We start from the raw sequence: 27656 nt of genomic DNA, 5'->3' as shown, positions 1-27656 counted from the left end.
GTTTCTAAAATGTTCTCTAATTTAGTTACTATTGCAACTAATTATTTTGTTATCTAAATAATAGTTTCTATTTCATAATTTTCTTGTAGTGTAAGATGATATCTAATTTAATTAATATGATGACTAATTATTTTTTATTTCTAAAATTAATTTTTATTTAATAATTTTCTTGTAATAATATAAACCCTTCTCCACAAAAAGGCAAACTAACTTGGAAGACAATAATAAAAACTAATAAAAGAAGTAAAATCATATATTAAAAAGTTACAATTATCAAACTTTCCCAAACATATATACACTCATATATGTTATCTTGGTCATAACAATTTATGATTCTTTTTAAGTTAAATGACCAGAAAATAAATTTGTGTAAAAAAAACAAAATAAGGTAAATCACCAGAAAATAAATTTGTGTAAAAAAAAGTTTGTAGAAAAAAATCCAACAATAAAAAAAGAAAAATGATGCTTTAACTCTTATGTATGGATTTAGATATAAAGATATAAAATAAATGGTAAACTTGTAATTAAATGATATAAAAAAATATTAAAATAATAATATTGGTAACTTATAAGGTGGTTGTATAAAAAATTTTGGTTGTTACCATTATCATAAAAAAATATCTAAGCATACTTGTCAAGATTGCATGGCACTTACCACATCCTTAACTCAAGGAATTTTGAAAATAAGGGGCTCTAAAATCTAATCAAACTATTCTTTGATTATTAGATTGGGAACACCAGGAGCAAATGAAAATCAACCAAACAAATAGTAAAAAACAATTAAATTTTGAGACAAAGATTTTAAGATTTCCAACAAAACCGGATGAAAGGTGAAATATAGAAGAAACAATGACTGGCATGCATGCATGCCCTTTTCCCTTCACTCTTTGTTAATTTGAATGTTTGAAATGATGAACCTCAATGATGTCTAACTATGAAACATCCACGATCATCTCCATGCTGAATTGCTGATACCTTTCCAAAGGGTTTCCACAAAACCCAACATGAAAGGCTGTTGCTTCCCGGTGACCCTCGATCGGTCCCGTCGCAGGAGAAGCTTCAAGCTTGCTAGAAGTTCCTCTTCTGGTATTCATTTTCCCACTTTTTCTCTCTCTAATTTCATTCATATTACCATCTTATTTGTTTTGGTTGATTTGCAAGGTATCTATCTAGCTTGAATATCAATAACACTCCATCAATGATTCCATTATATGCGAAATATGTTCCATATTTCAAACAAGAAGTAAAAACCCTCAAAATTATGGCCTAACACATTCAAAGAATGCTCTAGTTAGATATTTCTAAATATTAGACGAATTCTTAGTAATACCCTTTTTTTATTAAGTAGTGTATGAAAGTAACGAGGGTTGTGTATTGCAATGGTTTAAGTTTTTCAGTTTGGTGTAGTTCTTCATGGAATGACATGTACAAAACTCATTGAATTCCTGGATCCAATCATGAAATGATATTACAATACACTATATTGGGTTACCAACATGTGTCAGACACGATTGCTAGATAATTTATAGTCTTTTAAGAATACTGATATGCATAGAATAAGAAGTTTGTTAAGAGATGTTGATGAGATGCTTTCATCTCTAAACTAATTATTCTCTAATTGTGGAATAATAATCACGCTCAAAAAAAGATTGTTACTGATTTACATGAACAGACATGAGGCAAGTAAAACAAGTTTTTAAGGAGCAGTCACTGATAGTATATGTGAAGTTAGATGAGAAACTACTTTTTTCATTTTCTGTTCTAACCAAACTGTGTTTTCAACAATTTGGTTTAACATGAGACTCACAAATTCAACGCAATTCCAGAGGGCCAAAGTACTAGTCACAGCCTGTAACAAAGGCAGACAAAATGGGCCGATGAAAATAATTGATGTTTAACAACATTTAACATTCAATTAGCCAAGTTTAAGAATTGATAACTATGTTAGTCCAGGCATAACTAAACAAATCCTTTAGATGATCTGACCCACTTTGACTTCTAAGTGAATTGGTTTCCCCTGCTTTTCTATTTGTCATCAACATATAGCCTTTCAATAACCCAATTTTTCAATCATTTTTCTGTAAGAAAAATTTGAAATTTATGACTTATCAGGTGCAAACCAAGGAAAATTTTGTCTTCTAGAAAATTTAGCACTCCATCTGTTTCATAACAAGTGTCATTCTAACTAACAAATAGATGAAAGAGAATCCTAATTTACAAAATTAATCTTATCATCATTCATTCATTCATCATAGTTTCTACTACTCATAGTTTAACTGGAATAAGTAATTAACATTATATTAAAAATTTCAAATCATATATACTTATTCAATGCAGTAGATGCTAAATTGATTGAAGTTAAACAACATTAAGTGCCAATGTTTTACACGATTCTGTCCAATTTGATAACAAGTGAGTTGTACTTGTTATTTGTAGGTTCATCCAAACATGGGAGAAGAGAAAATTATAAAGGGCCTCTGGTCGTTTGCTTTGGGGAGATGATGATCAATTTGGTCCCAACGATGTCACGAGTGTCCATTGCAGATGCAGCAGCCTATAAGAAATTCCCTTCTGGGGCCACTGCCAATGTTGCAGTTGGAATTTCTAGATTAGGAGGTTCATCAGCTTTTATTGGCAAGGTGAAATTCTCTAATACTATATTAACAATGTGCTCAATATATATTTTATCTTTTTTGAGATCCGCAATTTTATCTTTACTAAAACAAAATTTAATGTGCAAAGTCTTTAGATGTGAATCTTTCTTTCTTTTTAATCTATCCGTGTCCATTTTTCTGACCACAGTGTCTCTAATATTTGCAAGGAAGGTGGGAAATGATGAATTTGGCTATATGTTATCTGATATTCTGAAACAAAATGGTGTTGACAATTCGGGCTTACTCTTTGATGATGATGCAAGAACAGCATTGGCATTTTATGCTCTCAAGAGTAATGGAGAACCTGAATTCATGTTTTACAAAAATCCAAGTGCTGATATCCTCCTTTGTCCTGAAGAGCTTGATGTAAGCCTCATAAAGAAGGTAATATAAAGTATGCATACAAATCCACCCTTTTTCATTTCATCTTTCATAAACAATGCTTGAAATTATATTTTCGAAGTTTTCAAATATGGATTGATTTAGGCTTAACTCAATTTTTCAAAATCAAAGTTGTACCTTAATTATATACACTACTTTTAACCTGATAGACTTGAAGACCTAAAAACTATAAGACATACTTTGATATCATCATAGAATTTGGATTGAGGCTTAAAAACTAGTTCCTTCTCCACTTACAAACACTACTTTAATCATATTAGTCAACATGAGATCTTAAAAGAATGCTACAATTTTATGTTCCAAATCTTAAGTACATATTTTGCTTGCAGGCCACAATATTTCATTATGGTTCAGTCAGTTTGATTAAGGAGCCTTGTAGGTCAGCTCACCGTGCAGCAATGAATGTTGCCAAAGTGTCTGGCTGTATCCTTTCCTATTCCCCGAATTTGGCATTGCCATTATGGCCATCAAAGGAGGCTGCTAGACAGGGCATCATGAGTATCTGGAACTATGCCGACATTATTAAGGTACATGTTTTGTTTGTGTGTGAGGTTTCTTAACATACATAAAAGTATTTCAAAATGTTCCTTCAATGTCATTTTGAGATAAAATTGCCCTCCAAAAGGGCATCATTTGATGTCAAAAACTGATATTGAAGAACCTATTTGGTCTCTATACTTGATATTAAAGGGACTATTTTTTGTCAATGAAAATGAGTATAAACTCTATTAATCTACACACGGTCTGTTATGAAGTACAGGTAAGTGTGGATGAAGTTCGATTCTTGACCGAAGGTGATGATCCTTATGATCACAAAGTGATCATGAAGAAGCTGCACCCCTACAATCTCAAACTTCTGGTTGTCACTGAAGAAGAACGAGGCTGTAGATACTACACCAAGGTTTTGATCCATAACAAAAAACTTGCATGATCTCTCTATTCTATTTATTTTTGCAACCACAATGTTGTCCTACTGATAAATGTCGCTGAGGACTAAGTCACAAATGTATTTGTGGTGTACACATTTTGTCCTAAATACATTAAACGAAACCGCTCTCTCTATTTGCTAAGACAATTAGGTTGATTGTGTTTAATCATGTAGATGTTCCTCTTTGTCTCTCAGGACTTTAAAGGATGGGTTGCTGGTTTTGAGGTGGACACAGTTGATACAACTGGAGCAGGTGATTCCTTTGTAGCAGGACTATTGAGCATTGTGGCTGCACACAATCACATCTATAAGGTCACAAATACTACTTCCTATTCATTACTTGCATCACATGTGATTAGATTTATGAAGAAGGGGACTTGAAGTGTAATTTAACTTCATAAAAGATTCTTAAGTGAAGTTTACATCCACTTATCAATTAATTATGAAATATTTATGTAAGATCTCTAACACACTCCTCTCACATCAAGATCTTCCACTTTGTGCGTGAGATTATATATTTATGGATGGTCTGATAACGGCTCGATAGCGGATGGCCTGATCAGCACAATAAACTCTCATTGTGATAGACTCTAAATGACTATGATCAATGTGGTCTCCCACAAGATTTCCTCTTTTAGTTAACTTGATTTCTTGAGATTCATAAGGCAACGCAAGCATGAAAACCTAAGAGCATCTCCAACAAAAATAATTTTTGATGTTAAGAACCCAGTTCTCGTATCAAAACTAGTTTTACATTTGATAACAAACCCCAAAAGAACTATTGTTGGAGATAAGATTTCGGATCTGTGATGATGTGTAAACTGATACTGTTGGGGTATAAAAAGAAAGGACCCTTATGATTTTAGGACTATCCTTCCCTTATATATACAATTTTTGTTCTTATCAATAGTTCCATATGCAATTGGTTTGGGAATATTCAATGTAAAAATGTTTCATTGGATGTAAACATTGTCTACAACCTTTTTAAAATTCCAGTTATAACTCATGATCCATATGGTATGTTGAGAAATTGAAGCTGTGGTCCTTCTGGCACTTTTAGGATGAGAAAAGGTTGAGGGAGGCTCTTGATTTTGCAAATGCTTGTGGTGCTGTCACAGTGACAAAGAGAGGAGCCATACCTTCACTCCCCACAAAGGATGCTGTTATCAGAATGCTGTTCTCCTGCTTCAATTCATAAGGGAGGAGTACAGCACCTTAATTGCTTAACTCAAATGTTGAATTCAGTTCATGTTAGTTGAGGCCTGTGGCATGTCCTAGTTTGCCATAAACATTTTAACAATTGGGTAACTACTAACATGACAAATGACAGTTACACACTTTTTTAAATGTTTTTTATTGACTGATATTTTTAGAAATTATAAAAAAATTGTGGAGTTTTATATCTTATTTAATCATTATTTTTAATGATTTTAAAGTTCCTTATAGTTAGAATCAATAGTAATATGTATATTAAAAGAAATATGTTTGACACTACTTGCACTAGATATACACTATCTCTTACTTATTACTTTTTTTATTGTCAAATTTTGGATTCATGTGGGATTTTTCTTATCAAAATGGAAGTATTTTATGATACTCCAACCCTATTACAAATAACCTCTCATTCATACCAGAAAACACCTACACCAGCTATATTTGGTGTTACCCCTTTCCACTTTGCTAATCCAAAAACCATGGTTTCAATTGTGCTATATTGGATTCATGTAGGTATTTTACAAATTTGAAAATATTTCCATTTGATTAAGGTGACTAAAAAGATAAACATTTACTTAGATCCTAATAATATAAAAAAAAAAATTAATGAAGTGAAATTTGATTATATAACACAATATAAATGTAGCTATTCGACTAGAAAGTGTAAAGAGCAAGTCCCAAGAACACAAAATACAATTACTTATTCCTTAGAGGTGATCAATCTTCATGAAATTTTATTAAGAATAATTGTGAATTATGAAATTGCAGGTGCCACTAGCCTCACCCATTTTCTATCAATTTTTTAACCTTTGCCCACCAGATTATACCTCATGTAGTTTTATTTTCAATTCTCTTAGAAAGTACAACGCTATTAACCGTTTTATAGATTATAAAACGTTTTAATTTAACCTATAACTTTTATAACGATATAAATTTATGATGATATTACTTAAAATATATATATTACAAACAACAGCTTAACATTGTTTCATATGGTTTGGTGGCTTGAGTTGAGACCTTTGAACTATTGGATTTTATTTTGGACTAAAACATTTCCCAAAGTATGTGTTATAAGATGAATGATTTGTATTAGTAAAGCTTAACATGTGATGCTCTTGTATGAAAGTAGGAGTAGGATTTTGGTTGAGTTTTGTTACTACTATTTATACTATTAATAGTATAAAAAATAGTATCTCTGTTGCACAAGTTTATACAGAAATATATTTTGTAAGAGTTAAAACATCTCTAATATTATTTATATATAGATATATCAGTTACCGTCGTAAATATGATAAATATGGTATGCTTATTCAAATTATGTCTCATTTAAAAAACATGATGATCCGATATCATCCCAAAAAATTTGGTTTGGAAAAATCAAATTCAAAGTCACTCAAAATTGTTGGTTAACTCAATCTACCCATAAAATTAATCTTTCTTTAGGTTTAGGGTTTGTATCTTATGATGGAGTGAGTGTCTTTGTGGGTCGATGATTATTATTAGGGGTGTTTTCTTGTGTTTTGTATAAGAATTGTAACATTCTTAAAATATTTTATTTTAGTTTATTAATTCTTTATTAATAAAAAAAATTATCTATTGTCTCTCTTATTTTATTCAACATCTTAAAAGTTAAAAAAAAATCACTTTTATGAAAAAGGGTATTTTAGATAGACATTCCAATAATCTGTTGGGTAATTTCATAGTTCTAGCATGCCCCTATTTCTTCCACATAACATAATAACTAATAAAAGTCAGAAATGAGGAAGAGAGGGGTTTAACTAAACCCTAATCATTAAACTATAAGATTCAACAGACAATATTATAAGAAAGATGTGATATTATAGATTACAGTTGGGCTTCTCCTTATTTCATAGTTGCATAAGCAAGGATTAAATTATGTTCAACTAGACCTAGGTAGTCCAATGAACAATTCAGTCTCCACTTCTGAACTTGGACTGCTTTCTTCATAGGGTTGATTTTCTCTCACATCCTTTGTTCCTGGCTGTTGCTGGATACCATACTGCATGCAAAGTTTGTGTTAGATTTTCAGTCTAACTCAACATACTCTTTTCAATACAGTTTTTTAAGTCCATGAAATTCATGTAAGTGCTAAAGAACAAAACCTAAAACTAGTGCTCAAAATCAATATGTTCTACACAATGAGAAAGAGTGGATTGTCTGCATTCCTCAAAATCTAAAACTAGTGCTCAACAAACATCAAAAAAGATAAATTCTACACAGCTGTAACAATAGTGTAGCTGGATAATGACACTTGGGAATGGAATCTCGGTGGAGCAGTGGATGGTTTGAATGAGAAAGTAGTACCTCAGTTAACCACACTGATGAAACAACTTGCAGGAAAATCTTTGGAATAGGAATAGTGATAACACATGGGAATGGAATGGAGAAGAATCAAAGTGCTATTCTGCAGATTAGACTATGAAAAAGGCAAGATACTATAATTGGAGAAGAATCTAAGGTGTTCAATAAATTGTGGAATGTCAAGTTGGCCCTACCATCAACACAACACTTTGCAGGGAGAGTTGTAATGAATGGAGTTGCTACAAATGAGTGGAAGGGATAATAGAAAAAGGATTTCCACTAGGAATATACTATGTTACACAAGGTCTCTGTGAAGTTCACAGAACATAATCCTCTGATCAACTTGCAAAGATCAGATGTCCAAATGATCCATGCCGAATTATAAATTATCTAAAAACTGCAGCTGTGTTAGATATGTGTTAAATTCCTTGGCAAGAGATTACTACAAATTGCAGAACTTTCAGCATACTAAACTGCAGAGGAATTGAGGAAACAGAGGTTATGGAAATAGGGGCAAAGTGCTGCATAATCAGAGGAAGATTTGAGTGCTATTACAAAGACTATCAGGAACCAATCCAGCAAATGTTAGGGGTGTTAGACCCAAGTTTTTACCTCTTGGTAAATTTTTTGTGTACATGGGGTTATGCTTCAACATAATACAATTCTTTATTGATAAAAAAAAATAGTGTAATTTCACCTGCTCACACAGCCTGACATTTTCAGCATATAGGCTTCTTTCCTGTATTGTAATCAAAGAACACTTGTTATCATCTCTTTAATGTAATCCAAGAGAGCTTTCTTTTATTTCTTTCTAAAATTGCAGAAATCATGGGAAATAAAAACAAATTTGATTCTCTTTACGAAAAGAAAGATAATCATGAACACAGAATAGTACAAGACTAAATTAAACACAATTTATCTTACCATACCAAAAAGTTTTAAACACAAAATAACAAGGAACAGTGCTGATGACACCAGTTCAGATGGTAATTAGTCAGATCTATATGTAGAGAAAACATCTAAATTTCATAGGTAAATGGTTGATATCAAAATCAACTTCAATCAGATGCAGACTCTATTCCAGTCGTCCCCAGTTGAAACGAGTTACAAATTTGTTTTTCTCCTCATATAGAAGGTTGAACAATCAATCGATGTGATTAGATTAAATGCATGCACATGTATAATAAATATTAAGTTTTTTAAATTTCAATAATTAATTTTTCAGTCACTATTATACTCATTTGTTCACTCTCTAAAGTAAATCTTCAAACCTAAATGAGCCATAATGAGGCTAATTGAATCACATAGCCTTGAATCATTCACAAATTCAACTTCAACCACCTCAACAATATGAACAACTTACCTTTTCTTTTAATTGCTCGATTTGATCCTTGTAAACCTGATTCTGAATATAAAAAAAAACATGGGGTTCAGACATTTATCAGATTGAAATATTAAAACTGAAAATTTTCAAGAGCTTGTTTAGCTAACCTTTCTTGCACGAACATTGCTTACACTCCTTTCCAACTGTTGTTCTATCTGTTGCAGTTCTTCTAAGGAGCATGAACCCAAGCCTTCTCCCAAGAGCTTCCTGAGGGATGAATAGTACACATGCAATATATTCTTCTTGTTGTGAGTGGAAACTAAAAGTGTATACAAATAATATTGTGAAGATGGATAGAAAAGTAAGATATTGAACCGTTTTGAAGCTTCAAGTAGGTCAATCTTCTTCATCAAGTTTGCTGTTTCTTGCTTCAAATGCTGCAATGTATTAGGAAATTTCATTCACTCTCGGTTGCTTCAACTTTTAAAGTGCATCATTCATTGCCAGATCATTAGGATATTGATTTTTACTGGTATGATGCTTGAACTGTTTTCATGGATGGATATTTCTGGTTTTTCTTCTGTTTCGTGAATTTTTGGATGGTTTTGAATTTGAACTAAAATGTTTGTCGAATCATTAGCATCAATCAAAATGTGGGTCATGATTATTTTTTTGACTAACATTAACAAAATTAGTTTTCAGTTGAGGTTACTCGAAATTTTTATGAATGTTAATGAAACTATCTTTGAAACGATGCAAGTCAAGGGCTTTTAGTCAACAATGATAGAGATTATTTTTTGCTTTGAAACACTATTTTTAAAAAAATTAAAATTTAATAAATTTTGAATTTTCTAATCTAAACAAAATATCTAGAAAAAGTAAACAAAAGTAAAATAAAAATATTTAAATAATTCAAATTTAATTTAATTTTCTTTAAAATTACAACTTTTTAATCTAAACAAAAGGTAAAGTAATAATATAATATAGTGTTTATATTTAGATATTCCTAAATGTATGTTGTAATAGGAAGTTCGTATTTAGATATTCCAGCAGCATACAATAAAGCAATAACTAAAAAGAAAAGGAAAAACATAAAAGAAAAGAGAAGAAGAAAAAAATAAAACCTGCATATTCTGTTCATCAGATCTGTTCACTGTTTGAGAACTCCTGTTATGCCTGCGGTAGCGTTCAATTGTCTCCTGCATGCTGTTTCATGAAACCCAACATCACTAACTCATCCATGCTCATCAAAAATATGCCAGAAAAACATCAGAGAAGAGACAACATAATCAATGTCTTCCAAAGTTTCTGGCACAAAAAATAATGGTTACCTTCCACACAAAATGGCACACCTGTTAGAAGTCAAAGAAATGTGTGCTCTAATTTCTTCCTCATTATTTTGGTTATTATTTTATTCTAGACAGGTTAGTCATCCCAGGTTAGAGAGACTTGTATGTATATTTCAACTTTGGAGTTTACTTTTTTCTAAAAACCACATTTTGTTCACAACTATAAAAAATAATATATATATATAGCAACAATTATCTTCGTTCAGGGTTTAAAATAATATATATATATAGCAACAATTATCTTCGTTCAGGGTTTAGGGTGATGAGTCAAAAATGATGGTGAAACAACTAAAAAATTTCAACAAGATCTTGGACAAGCTAGACACATTATAGAGGATTAGGATAAGGCTTTATTTCTCCTTAATGGCTTAACCAAGACATATAAACACTTTAAGGACACTTTGCTCTTCGAGAATGAGCAAACCATTAATCTAGAGGAGGTGCAAACCTCAATAAGAACAAATGAGAAGAAGTCAGACGGTCTGGCAGTGTGTTACAACTGCCAGAAGAAAGGTCACTTCAAGTCAAGTTGTCCAAACAAGAAGAGAAATGGAAAAGGCAAGAAACCTCATTTCAAGAAGCACTTTGTTGATATTCTTGTAGTGTCTAATAGCTACGAGTTTGTTGGGGTGTTGGTAACGTCTACGTCTTATACACAAAGGATCTAGTTATGGACTCACGGTGCACATATCACATGTTCAATGAAGGGATTATGTGAGACCCTGAAACTGAAAGAAGGTGGAATGGTCCTTCTTGAAAACAATAAAGTCTGTAAGGTGCAAGGCGTGGAGTTTATCAGATTAAAGTTGTTTGTTGATTGGGAGATGTTGCTGCAAGAAGTGAGGTATGTTCAAGAGTTGAACTGGAATCTTTAGCCATTAGCATGGTTGATGAGATTGGTTTAACAACCAAAATTGAACAATGGATCATAAAGATTCTGAGGAGAGCATCTATAGATGCTAAGGGGAAGAAGAAGAAGAATGACATGTACATCTTAGACGATTCAACAATGGTCACACATGCATCCTATTACCCAGTAAGACAATGCAAAATAAGAAAAAGATGTGGAATCTAAGGATGAAACACATAAGTGAGAAGGGTTTGGTGGAGCTACGAAAATAGAACCTGCTATGAGGTGATAAGATGGAAGGGCTGGAGTTCTGTAATTACCGTGTATTGGGAAAGTCTCATTATAGAAGTTTAAGATTGACAAACATGTGTCCAGTAGACTTTTTGAATATGTTCATGCAAACCTGTGAAGTCCAACAAGAGCTCAAACTCATGGTGGAGGGTCTTATTTTCTCATCATCATTGACAATTACTCGAGGAAGGTGTGGATTTATATCTTGAAAAGCAAGATTGAAACTTTTCAAAGATTTAAGGAGTGACACGCCATGGTGAATAACCAATAGATGACCAACCTAAAGGAGCTAAGGAGACAATGGGTTGGAGTTTGTGTCAAAGGAGTTCAATAAGTTTTGAAATACAAAAAGTATAATGAGGCATAAGAAGATTGTAGGTACACCACAACAAAATGGGCTGGCTAAGAGAAATTAACGGGACCATTTTCAAGAGGGTGAGATGTATGTTGGTAGGGGCTAGATTGCCAAAGACCTGGGGGAAAGCTGTAAACACAGATGTCTACCTAATAACAGGAGTCCATCATTTTTCTCTGAACTGTAAGACTCTTATGGATATATGGAGTGGAAAACTTGCAGATTATGAGAATTTGAGGGAGGTTGGTACCTTGGCGTTTGCACACGTCATGAAGGTAAATTGGATGCATAGGCTAAGAGATGTATCTTCATGGGATGCATAGAATGTGTGAAAGGGTACAAGCTATGGAGGTTGGAGCTTGGAGAGGCTAGGTGTTTTGTGAGCAGAGACGTCATATTCGACGAGACTCGAATGGTTATGATGTGCAAAGATCTGGAGAAAGGAAAGGAGAAGATCCATGTTGATGTGGAGCCTTCTATTATGAATCAAACCGTTTGGAGGCATCAGACGATGGCATCAAACATGTTCACCAACCTTCTACCTCTTACACGAGAAGGCCCACATGTACAAATGTTGACTCCAACTACTAGCTTACGCGAGATAGGAAGAAGAGAACAATAAAACCTAAACAAAGGTTCAAACATGCTGAACCTTATCAATTATGCTTTGACAACAGCCGAGGTAGATGGTTTAGAACCTAAAAGCTTTCAAGAGGCTACAAAAGGTCAGTAGTAGCAGGTTTCCATTGAGGAAGAGATTGAGTCTTTAAGGAAAAACCACACATGGACGCTTTTTGATCTACCAAGAAATCAAGAGGTGGTAAGATGCAAGTGGGTGCTCAAGAAAATGAAGGGAATACTAGGTGTAGAAGGTAAAGATTCAAGACTAAACTGGTACCAAAAGGTTTTACACATGGAAGGAGTTGACTATAATGAGATATTCTCACCTGTGATAAAACATTGTTCTATAAGGATATTAATGTTTGTTGTTAACTAGTACAATTTGGTGGTAGAACAGTTAAACATGAAGACAATGTTTCTATATGGCATTCTGGAGGAGACCGTGTATATGCAACGACCTGAGGGGTTTGTCGAAGAGGGAGGGAAGGTCTATCTCTTATAGAAATCATTGTATGGCTTGAAACAAAGTACAAGCTAGTGATACAAGAGATTTAATGACTTCTTAAGGCATATGTGGTTCCAAAAGTACAATTATGATAATTGTTGATATATTCTCAAAAGAGAAGAAGAATATGTGGTGTAACTGTTTATTGTGATAGTTAAAGCATCATACATTTAGCTGACATTCAAATTTACTACTGGAGGACGAAACACATAGACATCACACTGCATTTCATGAGAGACATCATGGAGTCTAGAGAGGTTAGAGAGGTTAGAATGAAGAACATAGCCCCAAAAGAAAATTCAGCAGATGTGTTTACGAAGCCCTTGCCAGATCAAGGTTCGAACAATGTTTAAAGCTTGTCAAATTTTCATTTAAGGTAAAAGGAAGATGAATTTGAAAGCTCTTTCATGATTTGGAGTCAAAGTGGAAAATTGTGATGATTAACTCTAAATCATGTACAACAAACCATCTACTGAAGAGCTTAGTAAAACAGTTAGACCATCTAATATAAAGAAAAGAAAGTTGTTTACTACAGACCGTCTAATAGTGTTAAAAAAAGTTAATCCGTCTAGTACATATTTGTTTTAACAACTTTTGTTTTAAACAGTTTTTTATTACTCTTATTATAATCATCTTATTATAAGGTCTATATATAGAAGTTTTGTAGATATAGATATTGTGAATAAATTATTTTATATAAATAAAGTGCTTTCTTCAATAGTATTGTATTTCTTAATTTTTTTTATATTTTTGATATTGTTGTCCAATCCAATAATTAGTCATTCACATATAACGTACAATATTATTATAAGAATTAGGTTGATAAGAGGCTGTCTAAATTTCATATAAAATAATTTAGGATGTTTGGTGAAATATATAAATGACTAGATTATTTCATTTTAACAACTAACTTTCATGGTTCCTTATGTGATTAGATAGTTATGAATTTTCCTTGTATGTTAAATTTGTTATTGTTCTCCTTCCTTATTCATATTAATGTGAGTTTTACTTGAATTGCCTTGTTTAGGAGAAAAGGGGGACACTTGAAGAAGTTCCTTAGTCATATTAATGTGAGTTTTACTTACCATTTGCCTTGTTTAGCAGAAAAAAGGGTAATTTTTTATAGGTCACAACAGTCTCATTGAATAAATACTTCTGACTATCTGGTTATCTTTATTAGATATTCTTATTGCAAAATATGAATTTATCGTCCCTAAACCATACATTCACTTTTAATTATAACAGTTCAAATTTTATTCTATGGTCTATCATTAAAATGTCATCCTATTATTACAAACTGTTTTGGTTTTGGATTTGTTAATGCAGAATATTACAAAAATATTATTAGATTTCAATTTTATCTGTTAAAGAAATACTAGGTATGCTAGAAATTAAGATAGTATATGGCACGTTAGAGATTCAGTTTCTAATTACTACAAGATTTTATATAACAAAGCTTAGACTTAGGTGTATCTCTTTCATATGATACAATATTTGTGCTCTTTCTAAAATTGATGTGTTTTTCTAAATACATACTTCCTCCATTTTACTGTGTCGTTTAAATTTTTCAATAATTTTAAAATTTACACTCATTTAAATCTTTCAATATGATCATTACAATTTTACTTTAATAATTACTTATAGTAATCTAGATTATTTTACTGTTAACCACAAATCTATTAGGTGAGATAAATCTTCAGTATATTATCTATTCATAGAAAAATGTATTATGCAACAATTAGGAAGAATGAAATAGAAGAAAAGTGTAAGAACATTTTAATAAAAGAAATATTTACTAAACAGTTGATTACTTTCTCAATATGTGTGAATTCAAATAAATTGAAATATCTTTTACTTCATCAATTTCACACGTTATGAAAAAAAAATGTTAAATAAATTCATTTATTTTGTTGTCTTCGTACTAAAGCATTCACATCTCTGTAATAATTACATGTTGATCTAATTATTTAAAATAAAAATATATAACTTCTAATGATTTTTTCCCTAAAACTAGGTATCCGTACAACATGCAGGTTTTTACCTGGTTAGACTTCAAATCAAACTGAGATCAAAACTTACAGTGCAAATATGCAGCTCATATTCCAAAGCACTGATCCACACAAAAAGTACATAGAACATAAGTTACTAGTAGGCACAAACTTCTTTCAAAAAAATTACAAGAAAAAAACAGTTTTCTAACTCCTCTAACATTTTTTTTTTAATTTATCTATAAATTAATTTCTACTTTCGAAAAAAACTCATTTTTACTTTTTATCTTTCAATATTGTTTCTGAAAAAGTTTATACAAATAAACGGTTTTTTTTTTACCATGATGGTTTTTTTTTTTTACTAAAATGGGATCCGTTTAAAAAAAATTACAAATTTAGGCAAATTGTGCCAATTTGACACGACTTCATATGTAGAAATCGTTCCAATTATACACGACTTTTGTCATGTCATACTGAAGTCGTGCCAACTTAGCACGACTTCTGCCCCGTCATACTGATTTTGCCACATTATATTTTTTTTTTTAATTTTATTTTATATATTGGGTAGTAAGTTATGTAATGTTAAAAATTAATTTGATACATAATTTTCTAAGAGTGTTAGTTTTAAGGAACAAAAAATTGGATAATCATGTATGGATCATGTTTGACGGTAATGTAATACAATAACTTGATTATTTGATTAATTAAAAAATGAAGAAAATTGTTATTGAATTTGAAAATAAATAGATAAATGAAAAATTATTGTATTTGAAAAATAAATAGAGAATTATTGTTGTGAATTTGCAAAATAAATAGCTTGAGAAGTAATGATTGAACACGTAATGATGAGAAGAAATTAATTTTTAACATTACATAACTTACTACCCAATATATAAACAATAAAATTAAAAATAAAATTAAAAAATTATGACGTGGCAGAAGTCGTGCCAAGTTGGCACGACTTCAGTATGACATGACAGAAGTCGTGCCTAATTGGGACGACTTCTGCATATGAAGTCGTCCCAATTAAGCACGACTTGCCTAAATTTGTAATTTTTTTTAAACGGACTCCATTTTGGTAAAAACCAAAAAAAATAATCCCATCATGGTAAAAAAACCCAAATAAACTCCAAAAAATATTGGTCATGTGGGTATAAAATTCAACTCTTGATACTAAATGTATATGCATAATTGTGTTGGAATATTAACTGTTAGGTTTTTATAAACTTTAATACTACTAATTTTATACTGACTCTTTAAAGGGCCATACCCAGCTTATACATGAAATTTAGCTAACATTTCATGTTCATGTATTATTTGTCTTTAAACAAGCATAATGTACCAAAGCTTGGATAAATTCAATATAATTCCCCCCATGCATTCTTTTTCATACATTTGTAATGCAAAGAAAATCTGAAAATTTTATCATGTAAAGGGTACAAGTCTCCCTTCTTGTTACCATTATACTATTGCTTGGTTTATCAGTTTTAGGTATTTTTTTTTTAACCTTCTCTTTGTAATAGGTTAAAACACCACTCAAATATTCCATATTATTTTATTTATTTTTATCGGTAAAAAAAAGGTTAATAAACATATACGATGGAAATTAAAGAATTTTCACTTGAATAGTATTATAGCAAAGAATATACATTAAAGTTTTACCCAAAAACAAGAAAAAGGACTAGGAAGTAATGTTTTTTTTGGTTCAACTATCTTGAATCAATATTTAAAATGATAGTTAATGAAATGACATGCACAAAACACAAGTTAAGGTGGTTAAAACAAAAGAAATATCATAGTTATTTGTGATAGTCAGGTACCTATATGTTCAACTGTTCTCTTCAAGAGAATATTAAATTTTAAAGGGAGAGAGAGAGAGAGAGAGAGAGTAAACAGGTACAAATGAATATGTTAAAAGAAAAAAAATGGAATATATATATATATATATAGAAAGATGGTAAGACAAAAAATATTGAGTGATACTTACTGAGAAAAATATGATAGGAAATCTATCAAGATTTTTTCCACATGCAAAGAAAGCTAATGGAAGCATCAGTAAGATAGCAGGGTTTTAGCTATATAAAAAGAGACAAAAGAAGGATATTGCAGAAAAATATTAATAGGGATTGAATGATGAATAATTTTTTAAGTGTTTAATTTTTAATTAGTTAAGTTCACAAATGTTATACAATTCTATCTATTAATTTCATTTACTGAGATAAGACTACAATTATCACAATTATCTAGGTTTCCGTGAATACATTAATTAGTTCTGTAATTGATGACAATTTTTAAAACTTGTCTAAAGCTAGTTGTATTATGATGATTGGAATATACCTTGTCTTGAACTTTAATAATATTCTTCTACACTAATAACAAAAATAAACTTTATTTTTAAAGTATAATTCAAAGCAAACTAACTTAGGTGAGTAATTGCAAATTCTTAATCAAACTCAAGTAGTGGAAGCAGCACAGAAAGGAAAAGGTCATAGAAGTTGCATGAAAAATTTGCACAAACGACACAGCAAAAACCCTAGCTCGTCACCAATCATCGTTGAATTACTGAAAAGGCCATAATTCACATGCCAAGAAAGCCTTCATCAGTGATTCCATATTCATATTATTTATCTCATCACTGATGTGGCACAGGTCACAGATTGATTCAAAGTAACATTATTTAAGGCTTTATTTAATACGCAATTTCTTGCCTCCATACAGCACAAAACAATTGTCATAAGCAGCAAATAAATAATTTCTTAAACCCTTTTACTGAAAGAAAAGAAACACAGTTCTCTTGGTAAGATAAAAGAATGATCACTGCTAAGAACTTGTTCAGTATATAGTGTTGAAAGAAATTTCATTTGACAGTTCACGTGAGGGGAAACCAACTTCTTTAGCAGCAGAATGCACTTGACATAAAATAAATTTTTATCAAAAATAACTTTTACAAAGAAGTAAAATTTATTATATATATATATATATATATATATTTGGAAAAACAAAACTAATTTTTCTAAAACTAACATTTGAAATATTATTTTTAAAAGCAAAACAAATCTTTTCACATCAACTAGAAACAGAAATTTATTACATATAGCAGTGTATAAAACTTGAGAGTTGTTCAGTTAAAAGACATTATTTGAAGAAGGATTTCGTGTTCACTCTGAATTGGTATATTTGAACTATTAACCTTAAAATATTTGAGATTATTGGAGCTTGAGAAACTTTAAGCTTTTTCTTTGAAGAAAAATATCTTTGTCAAATATCCATTAAGTATTAACCTTAAAATAAACCTCACTAAGTTGCCTTCCTTTCGGCTACGGAGCAAGAATTATGTCTAGTTTATTTTCTTTATATACTTTTGAATAATTGTTCTCATTTCATCTTTTGGAGAAACCAAAAGGAATTTGGTTCAACAGCACAATGACTCGACAAGAGCCACATATGCAGAAGGAAGAGGTACTAACAGATATATTACCATATTTTGGCCCTTTACCTGTAGAAGTTCTTTCAGTTTAGGGAATGATGCACAAAAAACATACAAGTTGGTATTAACATTCAAAACATCAATCACTTTAAGCCAAATATAAAAAATCAAAGCAAGGATAGAAGAAGTAAAAGTATATTAATGTATATAACTTATGTACTACTGAACTTCAGAAAGATTCTGATAAGTTGCAGGTTTTCAGAAAACATTCAAAGAAATTTTTTATCACATCATGCTTCAAGCATTCAATCGTACGGTTGGAATAATCCTACAAACATACAATCTCGCATTGCAGTTTATAACTATATATTTGATAACTTCATCCACAATGTACTTGTAATAAAATATCTTCCATTGTACTTTTTATGCAACTCAACAAGAAAGAGAAAATGAGATGTACTGATTTTTTTTATCAGCAAATTGATAGATATGGTTTTCAATGTTTTGAGAAACCAAACCATTCTCATATCATACTTAGTTAATTACTACTTACTAACTCTGGTTACTAAACAAATAGATGAGATCAAATTAAATAATTAACAACTTGCAGTTTCAACAATAACCTAGAAGTTCTTACCATGTTAATAATGAAACATAAACAGCCTCGTAAGGAGGTTAGAGTGCTCCTACTTGTATTGAAAACTGTGGTGATACCCTTCACATTATTTCATGGAACTTCACAAGCTCCTGGCTAATGGAGTTTTACTTTTCCTTTTCTTTTGACAACTTATATCAGTTGAACAAAGTTTGCAAACTTTGTTGAGTCATATGAGATGTCTGAATCATGAGACCTTATTTCCTCCACCCATAAATAATAATAATTTATTCATTTAGGAAGATATTGCTGGAGTCGTATAATCATAGTCATGTAGTGCATGTCATTATATAGTCCTTTCTCTCTCTCTCTATTATATATCACTCGTGAAATTAGATGTCAGTATTTTAGTACATACGATACAGTGTTGTATAACATACATGCATGTGATAGCTCTTTATAAGTACAGCTCCTCTCATTTTTCCTCTTTACACTCGAAGCTCACCCTTTATTCAATTACAACTCAGAAAATCTAGCCTAATAGAAGAAATCATAATGAGAAGTTGACACCACTTTGGATTGTGCAACCAGCAAGTGCGTGTGACGACTAATCTAACGTACGAGAAATGAAAAATGACGTAAAAATGGGGTATGAAAAGATTCCTATAGAGGAAGGAACGCTTGAAAAAGTTGACAGACACTAGCTTACCCCCACAAAATGCAAGTATTGTGAAACTTTAAGCAATGGTACTCAAATCCTAAAGGCCAAGTTTAAGTGAGAGAAAGGTAGAATTAGCTTCAATGCAGAAGAAGTACTTGAAACACTTTGGTGATTTGTATCGCTAAGCTTTGTCACAGCTTGTGCTTGTGCTTATGTTAAGATTAGCTTTTTACATCAGTAATAAATGTGGCTTATCAGAAATAAAAACTAAAACACCATTGAGAAAAGCAACCAAGTCATTTAATGTCAGATATTGAGGGTTTTCCCTAAATCACTAAAGCTCTTGAATCTAAAATCAAAGTCTTTCTCTAAACAGTATTGTTCAGCTCCTTGAAGCTCCAAAAGAAAAGAAAAAGAAAAAGCTTCAAATAAAACTCCATAGGTACGATCCATATACCCCCACCTACTTCTATGGTTAGCATTAAAAATGAATTTAACTAAAATAGCTCCTGAGCCCGTATCTCATATCCACCATTGTATTTCTGTGATTATGATGAAGATCTTGAGTAAAAGTTGAAGTAAAAAACACATACATATATCTAAACAATTTCTACTTGCTAAAATTGGAAGGAACCTTTGCCTGAAGAGGAAAAAATACTATATTTAGCAAATGCAGCGCAATCACACAAAACAACGATTTACTACAGAAAAAAGAAATGTTAGGAGTATCCATGTTATATACATACCTGGAGCTTGCAAACTCGTAAAGTTTTCCTCTTGGAGAGAAAATGATAAGAGCAACCTCAGCATCACAGAGAACAGAAAGTTCAAAGGCCTTCTTCAGCAACCCATTGCGCCGCTTGGAGAAGGTAACTTGCCTGCTTGTGGCGTTCTCTATGCGCCTCATCTGAGTTTTTCCTCTCACCATCTCTACACACCTCTGATGTGTGAATCAGCAATAACAAAGAAAAGGAGAAAAAGGGAAAAATAACCATGTAAGAAAAACGCCTTTCTTTTCCACAAAAACTGAAACAAGTATGTGGTATCTCAAAGGAGTCCTCACCAAGAAAAACAAACCCAAAAACTATGCTTTCTTGTACGAGAGGTTTCCACCAAAATTGAGCCTTCTCCTAGCAAGATTTGAAAGCCCGGAAAAGCTGAAACACAGAAGATTCCAACTGATGAGAATCACACATCAAGGGCAAAAAATAATGCTATACATGCCATGTAAAATGGAGGGTACATGAAGAGGGAAAAGAGAAACTGAGTCATGAAAACAATCAGAAGAATAACACCCACAACAGAGCCCAGATATGCAGATTTTAAGGAAAGCAGAAAAGTAACAGTAAATGTAGATGACTTCCCAAAAAGGATCTAGACACCAAGAACCTTATATCCCAGATGGGGTTTTCTGCAGATGAAAAAATTATGTGATTGATTGATTATTGATTATTCTTACCAGCTAGAAAAAGCAAGTTGAAATTGTAGTAGTTGTTGTTTCTCAATAAGCCATGAGATGAGGAGGGTTTGTCAAAGGGAATCAGATTTGCACCAAATTAGCAAAATCCCAGAAATGTTTTGACCAGTGAAGAGAGAATAAGGCACAGAAAAGGGAAGAAAACAAAGAGGGTATGTGTGAGAGAAAGAGAGAGAGAATGAAAAGAAAGGAAACACCCAAAAGAGAGGTAGCAAGAAGTGCAGAGAAACACAGAAAAAAGTGGAAGCAAGCACATAGACTAATCAGACCAAGCTTTCCTTATTCATCCACCTATCCCCCCATTGGTTCCCCCAGCCCCACCATATTAAGAAACAAAATGTTTTATGGTAATAGAAAATTGAAACCTCATCCTTTTCTTGATTTGGTAAAAACCAAGTCCAGGGTATAAAACATAAACGTTTTAGTGTTAAAGGGGGAACAACGTATAGAAATCTTAAAATGATGCCCACAAAATGAACGGATAATATAATAATATTAATAATAATATAAAGGGAAAGGGAATCCAAACCTGATAAAATATATATTTCTATGGTTTTATCAAATGGAAAAACAAAATTGAAAGGAGAGAGAAAGAGTGTGGGGTTGCAGCTGCAGAAGTTGATGAAGTGTGGGACAGGGAACACAGTTAAAAAGTAAGAAAATAGTACGATGGTACAAACACATCAACCTCCTCCGTACGATGACGTACCTAGGCAACCAATCACAACTCGAAAACTCACCATCGTGTCATCAAAGTCTTTATGGTGGTTTACTCTTTTTTAATCACCCCATCTTATTAACTCTATTATTGTTAAGTTTTGTTTAGGGTTTTTATTAACTCCACAATTCAAATCTTATTCTATCTACTCTCCCAACGACTTCACACATCCACTACTTTACTTTCATTTTTATATTTCTAAGAAAATATATTCTAATAATTTTACTATTATTCCAAAATAAACAAATAAATAAAGTCAAATGTATTATTTTACACATATTAGGAAAATTTATAACACTAAATTCACTTCCGTTTATAACTTAACACAGTTATATTTATTTTATGCATTTTAAATGTATTTATAATTTGAGTAGGTTTACTGCATCAAATTTCATTATTGTTTGTTACTTACACATTGAATTCATTTTGATCTATATCAGTTGAATGATTTTAATTCGTTAATTAATATTTTTTAAGATGAAGTATAAATAATTTGAAAACAAATTATATATGACTAAAATATAAACTTATGCTTGTAGTTATGAAGATGCATCAAATGCTTGCCATTATAGTTTTGCTTCTGGGAGCATGATTTATGTGGTAAACCAATGATGAGGCCAATTAGAGTTTCTAATGTAGTTGGAACTTCAGATTTTCAGTGGTATTCATATTTGCTGAGTGTTTATAAAATTATAAATGATTTTTAAGTTCCTTAAAAATTGTTTTAAATACTCTAAATTAGCTTATTTTGTTAAATGTGTTAATAAAATGAATAAATAAATAGTAAAATAATAATATCAACAAGTCATTAGATTGAATAATGGTGATCAACTTTATTTTTTTAAGTAAAGTTAAACATTTAAGATTGAGATTAGACATGTCTATGATGTTTTAAATTTGTCTTACCAAAAAAAGCATATCAAAATAAATTGCCGAACAAATTCAAATCTTCTTTTTGTCACCTAGATTTTTAATTACTTAAATCAAATCTTTATTATTTCAAAGTAATGAAATTTGACTCCACCATTAATACTTTGTTCAAGTATTAACATAAATCTGGGTTTGTGTAAACTATATTTTGTTACATGAAAAAAACTATATTTATCAAGTCTTGAAACATGAGATTATTATGAGTTCAATGTAATTTTCATATGTTGGCTTTGGAAATAGTTAGACAAAAAATATTAATAAATACATCAAATGTATTATGATGTTATATGTTGTTGTTGCAACGTGGAAATGCCATTTATACCATCTTAATGTTTATTAAAAACATTTGTCGACCAAGAAAATTAAATATATAGTAGGTGGACCACTTTATGCACAACAAAATAACATGAATAAACATACTAGGAGTTTAGCTTTTTTTGTTTCTTTCTGGATTGTTCTTTCTTTTTCATTTTTGTTTGTGTTATCTATGTTGTTGCAAATATTTCAACTGTTTAAGGTTGTATTGAGATTGGAAAGTAGAAAAATAAAAAAGAAAAGAAAAGAAATATAAAATGAAAAATGAAATTATTTGAATTAAATAAAAGTGAGGTAAATGTCTTGTTGTAAGTTCTCCATGTACTAGTGGATGCTACCTTACTACAATATATTTTTTATAAATTTTATTTTAAAGTAAAAGTTTTGTAAAACTCATATCTATAACTTTTTGTTCGTATTTCAATTTTTTAATTTTAATTATTATGTTGAGATTGAAAATTACTTTTTTGAAAATTTAAAATTATAGTTATGTCACTTCATCATATTTTATAAAATTGAAGTCTTAAATTTAATATTTTGACTATCACCTAAAGATGCTATAAGAAATAAAAGAGTAGCTGGCAATAAATCACTTAACCTTCTTCTCCTCCAAACATTCATCCTAAAATAAATGATTTTGCAGTCCCTAAAAAATATAAACTACAACGAACTTTAGAAAATTTAATAGTATATATATTTAAGAAATATGTTTTTATAAGACAAAGTAAAAAGTAAACACAACATTGATGTAATATTTAGTAAATATTTTTAATTTAGTATAATTAAATGGAGATGTAAGATATTTTAGTGTCTGATCTTATTTTTTAGTAGAATTTTTTAAGAATATCTATAGAAAATAAAAATGAAAATTCATTATATGTGCTATTTCTTTTTCATTTTATGTGAAAGGGAACTAAAAAAGTGAAAGGTTCCTGTGTCTTTAAACTTGGTTGCTAATTACGACGTCGTCGTGCTCACAGAAAGAGTCCAATTTTTCACGTGGTTTTCGTACTATTGCCTTTTTTACATTTTATCTTTCTTTTATAAAGAGATCCTTATCTTCGTGCGAGTCAAAATTTTCACGTGCTCTTCGTACTCATACACTTTGGGAAAAAATATTAATTTGGTCTTCAAATATATAAACGGGTGATAATTTTGTTAAATATGATTTAGTCTTTAAAATTTTATGTATTCTTTCATAAATGGATTAAAGAAAAAAAGACAGTTCAGATTTTAAATATTTAGATAATATTATTACAGTCAATTATTACGTTTGAAATATTTTTTTTTAATTTAAAATTTTGTTATATTTTTTTTTTAAATTGTTTCAAATTAAAACAAATATATATATATATATATATATATATATATATATAAATTTTTATTTATCTTGACTCCCAATAACGTGAGACTATATTCCATATATTAAATAAAAGAATTAAACTAATGTTTTTTTTTTTAAAAAAAAACTACATTACCATCAACGTATTGAATCTGTAGCACTTCTTATATAAACACAAATTATTTAAATAGTGGATTTACAATTTTTTTAAAAATAAAATAACAGTGATATTGGTTCGTTTGAAACTTTATACCTGTTCCCAATAAAAACAACCAATTTTAGCAATTACAAGAAAGAGAAAGCTCTCTCTAGAGAAAGAAATACAGTGTAATTTACATCCTTACTAATGAACAGCTTAAAAAGCATAAGGAAATACAGTATAACAATAACATCCTATAACACACTACATTACAGTTTCAATGCTAACACATTGATCACAACCATAAATGCATTATTTTTAATCATTCATCAATCCTTCTACTTTTTCTTTTTCATGTAAAAGATTCAAACTTTAATTATCTTATAGTGTTTGTATTATATTATTGAACCCCGACAAGCTTAATCTTTCAGATTTGAATTTATTATATTTTGTACAAATAATATGTTGGTATAATTATTTTTTTTTCTCACATTTAGGATTAATATTCAATTTGTTACAACGATTTAAAAAATAAATCAATTTGGTCTTAAGATTTTTTTTTAAAATAAGTAATTTGGTCTCTTTTATTAAATTTTCACCAACCGCGTTAATTTATGATGATGTAATTAATACACAATGTGGGACAATAGTGCATAGACGGAGTCCACGTGCTATCCTCATAAGAACCCTAAGTTTTTTCACTTTTTGTCACTCTCACCGTAACAACCTTGCGCCTTCACATTGTTGACTCAGCCTTTGTCGCCTCTATCGCACATTCTCTCGTCATGCGTTTTCCGTCTCATCCTTAGCCTCCTCCGTTGCATGCATGTTTGTCCAGCCCCTCTGCTGCGGGATGCACCACTACCGCTTTGACCATTCACATCTTTACTGTTATATATCTTTGTTAATCTTTTCTTTTGTTGAATGTTCAATAGCCCCAAAATCAAATTCATAATGTTCTGTAATATCCCTAATGTTCCCAGAAACTCCTTCAACAACCTCTTGATGGCAGTCTTGGCAACGGAGAGCGAGGGTTTGTGGAGATTACAAATTTAGACTAAACTAGAAATAAAAAAGGAGGATTGAAGAAAGATGGAAATGAAATGGTGAATTTGAGGGAAGGGACTGAGGGTTAAGAAATTAGGATTAGAATTGTTTTTGGTTGTGATGCATGATATGATAAATGATGAGAAGAAGCCATTGTTGCGAAAGTGGCTGCTAGAGAAAGATGGTTAGGATTGGGAAAGGGGGACAAAAAAGGGTTTAGGATTTATGGTTGAGTGTGACAATGAGGCTCTGATGTGGAGACATGTGTGCATAACAGTACCACTCACATTTATCACATCATCAACAATTAACGTCGTTGGTGGAAACTTAATAGAAGGGATCAAATTGCATACTTTTTAAAAAACATTAAGACCAAATTGATTTTTTTTAAAACCACAAAAGTAAATTGAATATTGAACCAAAATGTAGGGACCAAAAGGTAATTAAACTTAATATGTTCTATAACATGTCAAAATTCTTATCACTTTTTTTATAAGTATAAGTGAAGATTAATATGCAACAAGAAAACCAATACAACATACTTAGGTTGTTATTTGTCATTATTACTCATTTCACAAGTAATAAAAGTTACTACAAATTATTTATTATCTTACATTTACCTAACTCACTATTGATTCATATATACGCATACTTCTGCTAAACATTTTGACTATTTATAAATGTTATATTAAAGAACTATGAATGATGAAAATGTCATAAACAATATCAGTTTTACAAATTGAAGATTGAAAAGAAAAATGTTGCCAATGAAAGCTATAAATGGTCTAGATTGTAGAGAACATGGTCACGATCAAGGAACAAGAAGACTTTGTACAACATCTTTCAATGTCACATTCAATTTCCTCAATCAAGAAACAACAGAAAGAATTCCATTACAAACATATTCTAAACAAATATCTCAACCAATAAATAGTGACATAATAGACAAAATATATTGCATAAGTTTACCGTTGTTGTTGTTATGTCTCACCAAACAAAACTTCAACAACAACAACATATATTGATGAATTTGTAAAGGAATCAAATGGCATTTTAACTAATGAAGACATACAAAAACTATCAAGTCATATCCAAGATAAGATTTTGAAATTTAACTTTCTTGATATGTGATGAAATAACATCCCCTGATTAAACAAGTTTTCCATGTACACAAGTTATCCAAATATAAGTGATCCTTTATTTCAAAAACATCATTGCAAAGCATGTATATGGTATCATGAAAGGATGAGCAAACATATAAATTCTTCTAATTCAAAGTTTCATTTATGCCCTTATATTAGCGAGTAAGTTTAAATATATATGTTAAAAGTTTATTATATTCATGTTTTATAAATTTACTCACTCTTTTCATAAATGATATACATTGGCAGTTACTTGTCTTATCAGTGATTGATAGGACGGTTGTGTGGTTTTGTTCCCTACACAAGAAGATATCCACAAGTTTTAAGAATATCATTGATAAGTAAGTACACTATAAACTTAACTTTGTGTGCTACTAATTAATCTACTAACAAAGTTTTTTGTATCAACCAGTTCGTGGCGTGGATATAACATCCTAAAAGATCGATCAAATTCAAATTTTCAAGCTTTGTATTGGATAAGACTAAAGGTTTGTAATTTTTTTCTTTCTCTTTTCATTGTTTATCAATACTAACTTTTACCATTTATTGAATTATAGTGTAATAAACAACCAGGAAGCTATGAGTGTGGCTATTACGTTATGCAATGGATGATTATCATTGTAAGACTAGGCCTTAAAAGAAATTGGCAAGAGGTAACATTTGTTAAATTATTTTTATAATTCTTGAACATATATGTATCTTAAAACTAATTTATGTGTATACAATTTTCAAATGCAGTTCTTCACGGATGAGGCACCAATGTCTAAGGAAGCCATACTATATGTGAGACAATCTTGGTCCACATATTTCCTAAATTTTTATAATTCTAGGATAGTTGATAGTGTACAGGAAGACAGATAGAGTTTTTGTATACATTTTGATCAATATATACAATTTGACTTTGAGTTCATCATAATTTATTTATTTGTCTGTCTAACTAGGTTTATATAAATTGCACAGGTTAATTTATATGGGAATAAGAACAAAACAGAATGCAATAAATCAAGCGCATGATTTACAAGTGCGACTATTACCATACCCGCATTTGTAAATGTATTT

At 30.7% G+C, this 27656-nt stretch overlaps 2 protein-coding genes across 2 annotated transcripts; one reads left to right on the top strand and one right to left on the bottom strand.

Moving 5' to 3' along the window:
• The first annotated feature begins 791 nt into the window (after positions 1–791).
• LOC137824298 (probable fructokinase-7) lies at positions 792–5391 on the top strand. The gene is made up of 7 exons (XM_068629873.1): positions 792–1086; positions 2437–2639; positions 2826–3038; positions 3386–3583; positions 3817–3957; positions 4180–4296; positions 5045–5391. Exons 1-7 carry the CDS (start codon positions 1005–1007, stop codon positions 5180–5182), a joined length of 1092 nt encoding a protein of 363 aa, XP_068485974.1. The 5' UTR covers positions 792–1004; the 3' UTR covers positions 5183–5391.
• Positions 5392–6843: 1452 nt separating this feature from the next.
• On the bottom strand, positions 6844–21434 carry LOC137824299 (MADS-box protein SOC1-like). Its single transcript, XM_068629874.1, has 9 exons — positions 20947–21434; positions 20551–20644; positions 20234–20427; positions 9970–10051; positions 9221–9282; positions 9013–9112; positions 8885–8926; positions 8219–8260; positions 6844–7219 (listed from the first exon to the last, which is right to left on the bottom strand). Exons 3-9 carry the CDS (start codon positions 20413–20415, stop codon positions 7100–7102), a joined length of 630 nt encoding a protein of 209 aa, XP_068485975.1. The 5' UTR covers positions 20416–20427; positions 20551–20644; positions 20947–21434; the 3' UTR covers positions 6844–7099.
• Between the last annotated feature and the right edge of the window lie 6222 nt (positions 21435–27656).

The sequence above is a fragment of the Phaseolus vulgaris genome, chromosome 8 (genome assembly GCF_000499845.2).
Source record: "Phaseolus vulgaris cultivar G19833 chromosome 8, P. vulgaris v2.0, whole genome shotgun sequence".
Lineage (NCBI taxonomy): Eukaryota > Viridiplantae > Streptophyta > Magnoliopsida > Fabales > Fabaceae > Phaseolus > Phaseolus vulgaris.
Note: the sequence above shows the minus strand (reverse complement) of the source record. Positions and strands in the feature narration are given on the sequence as shown.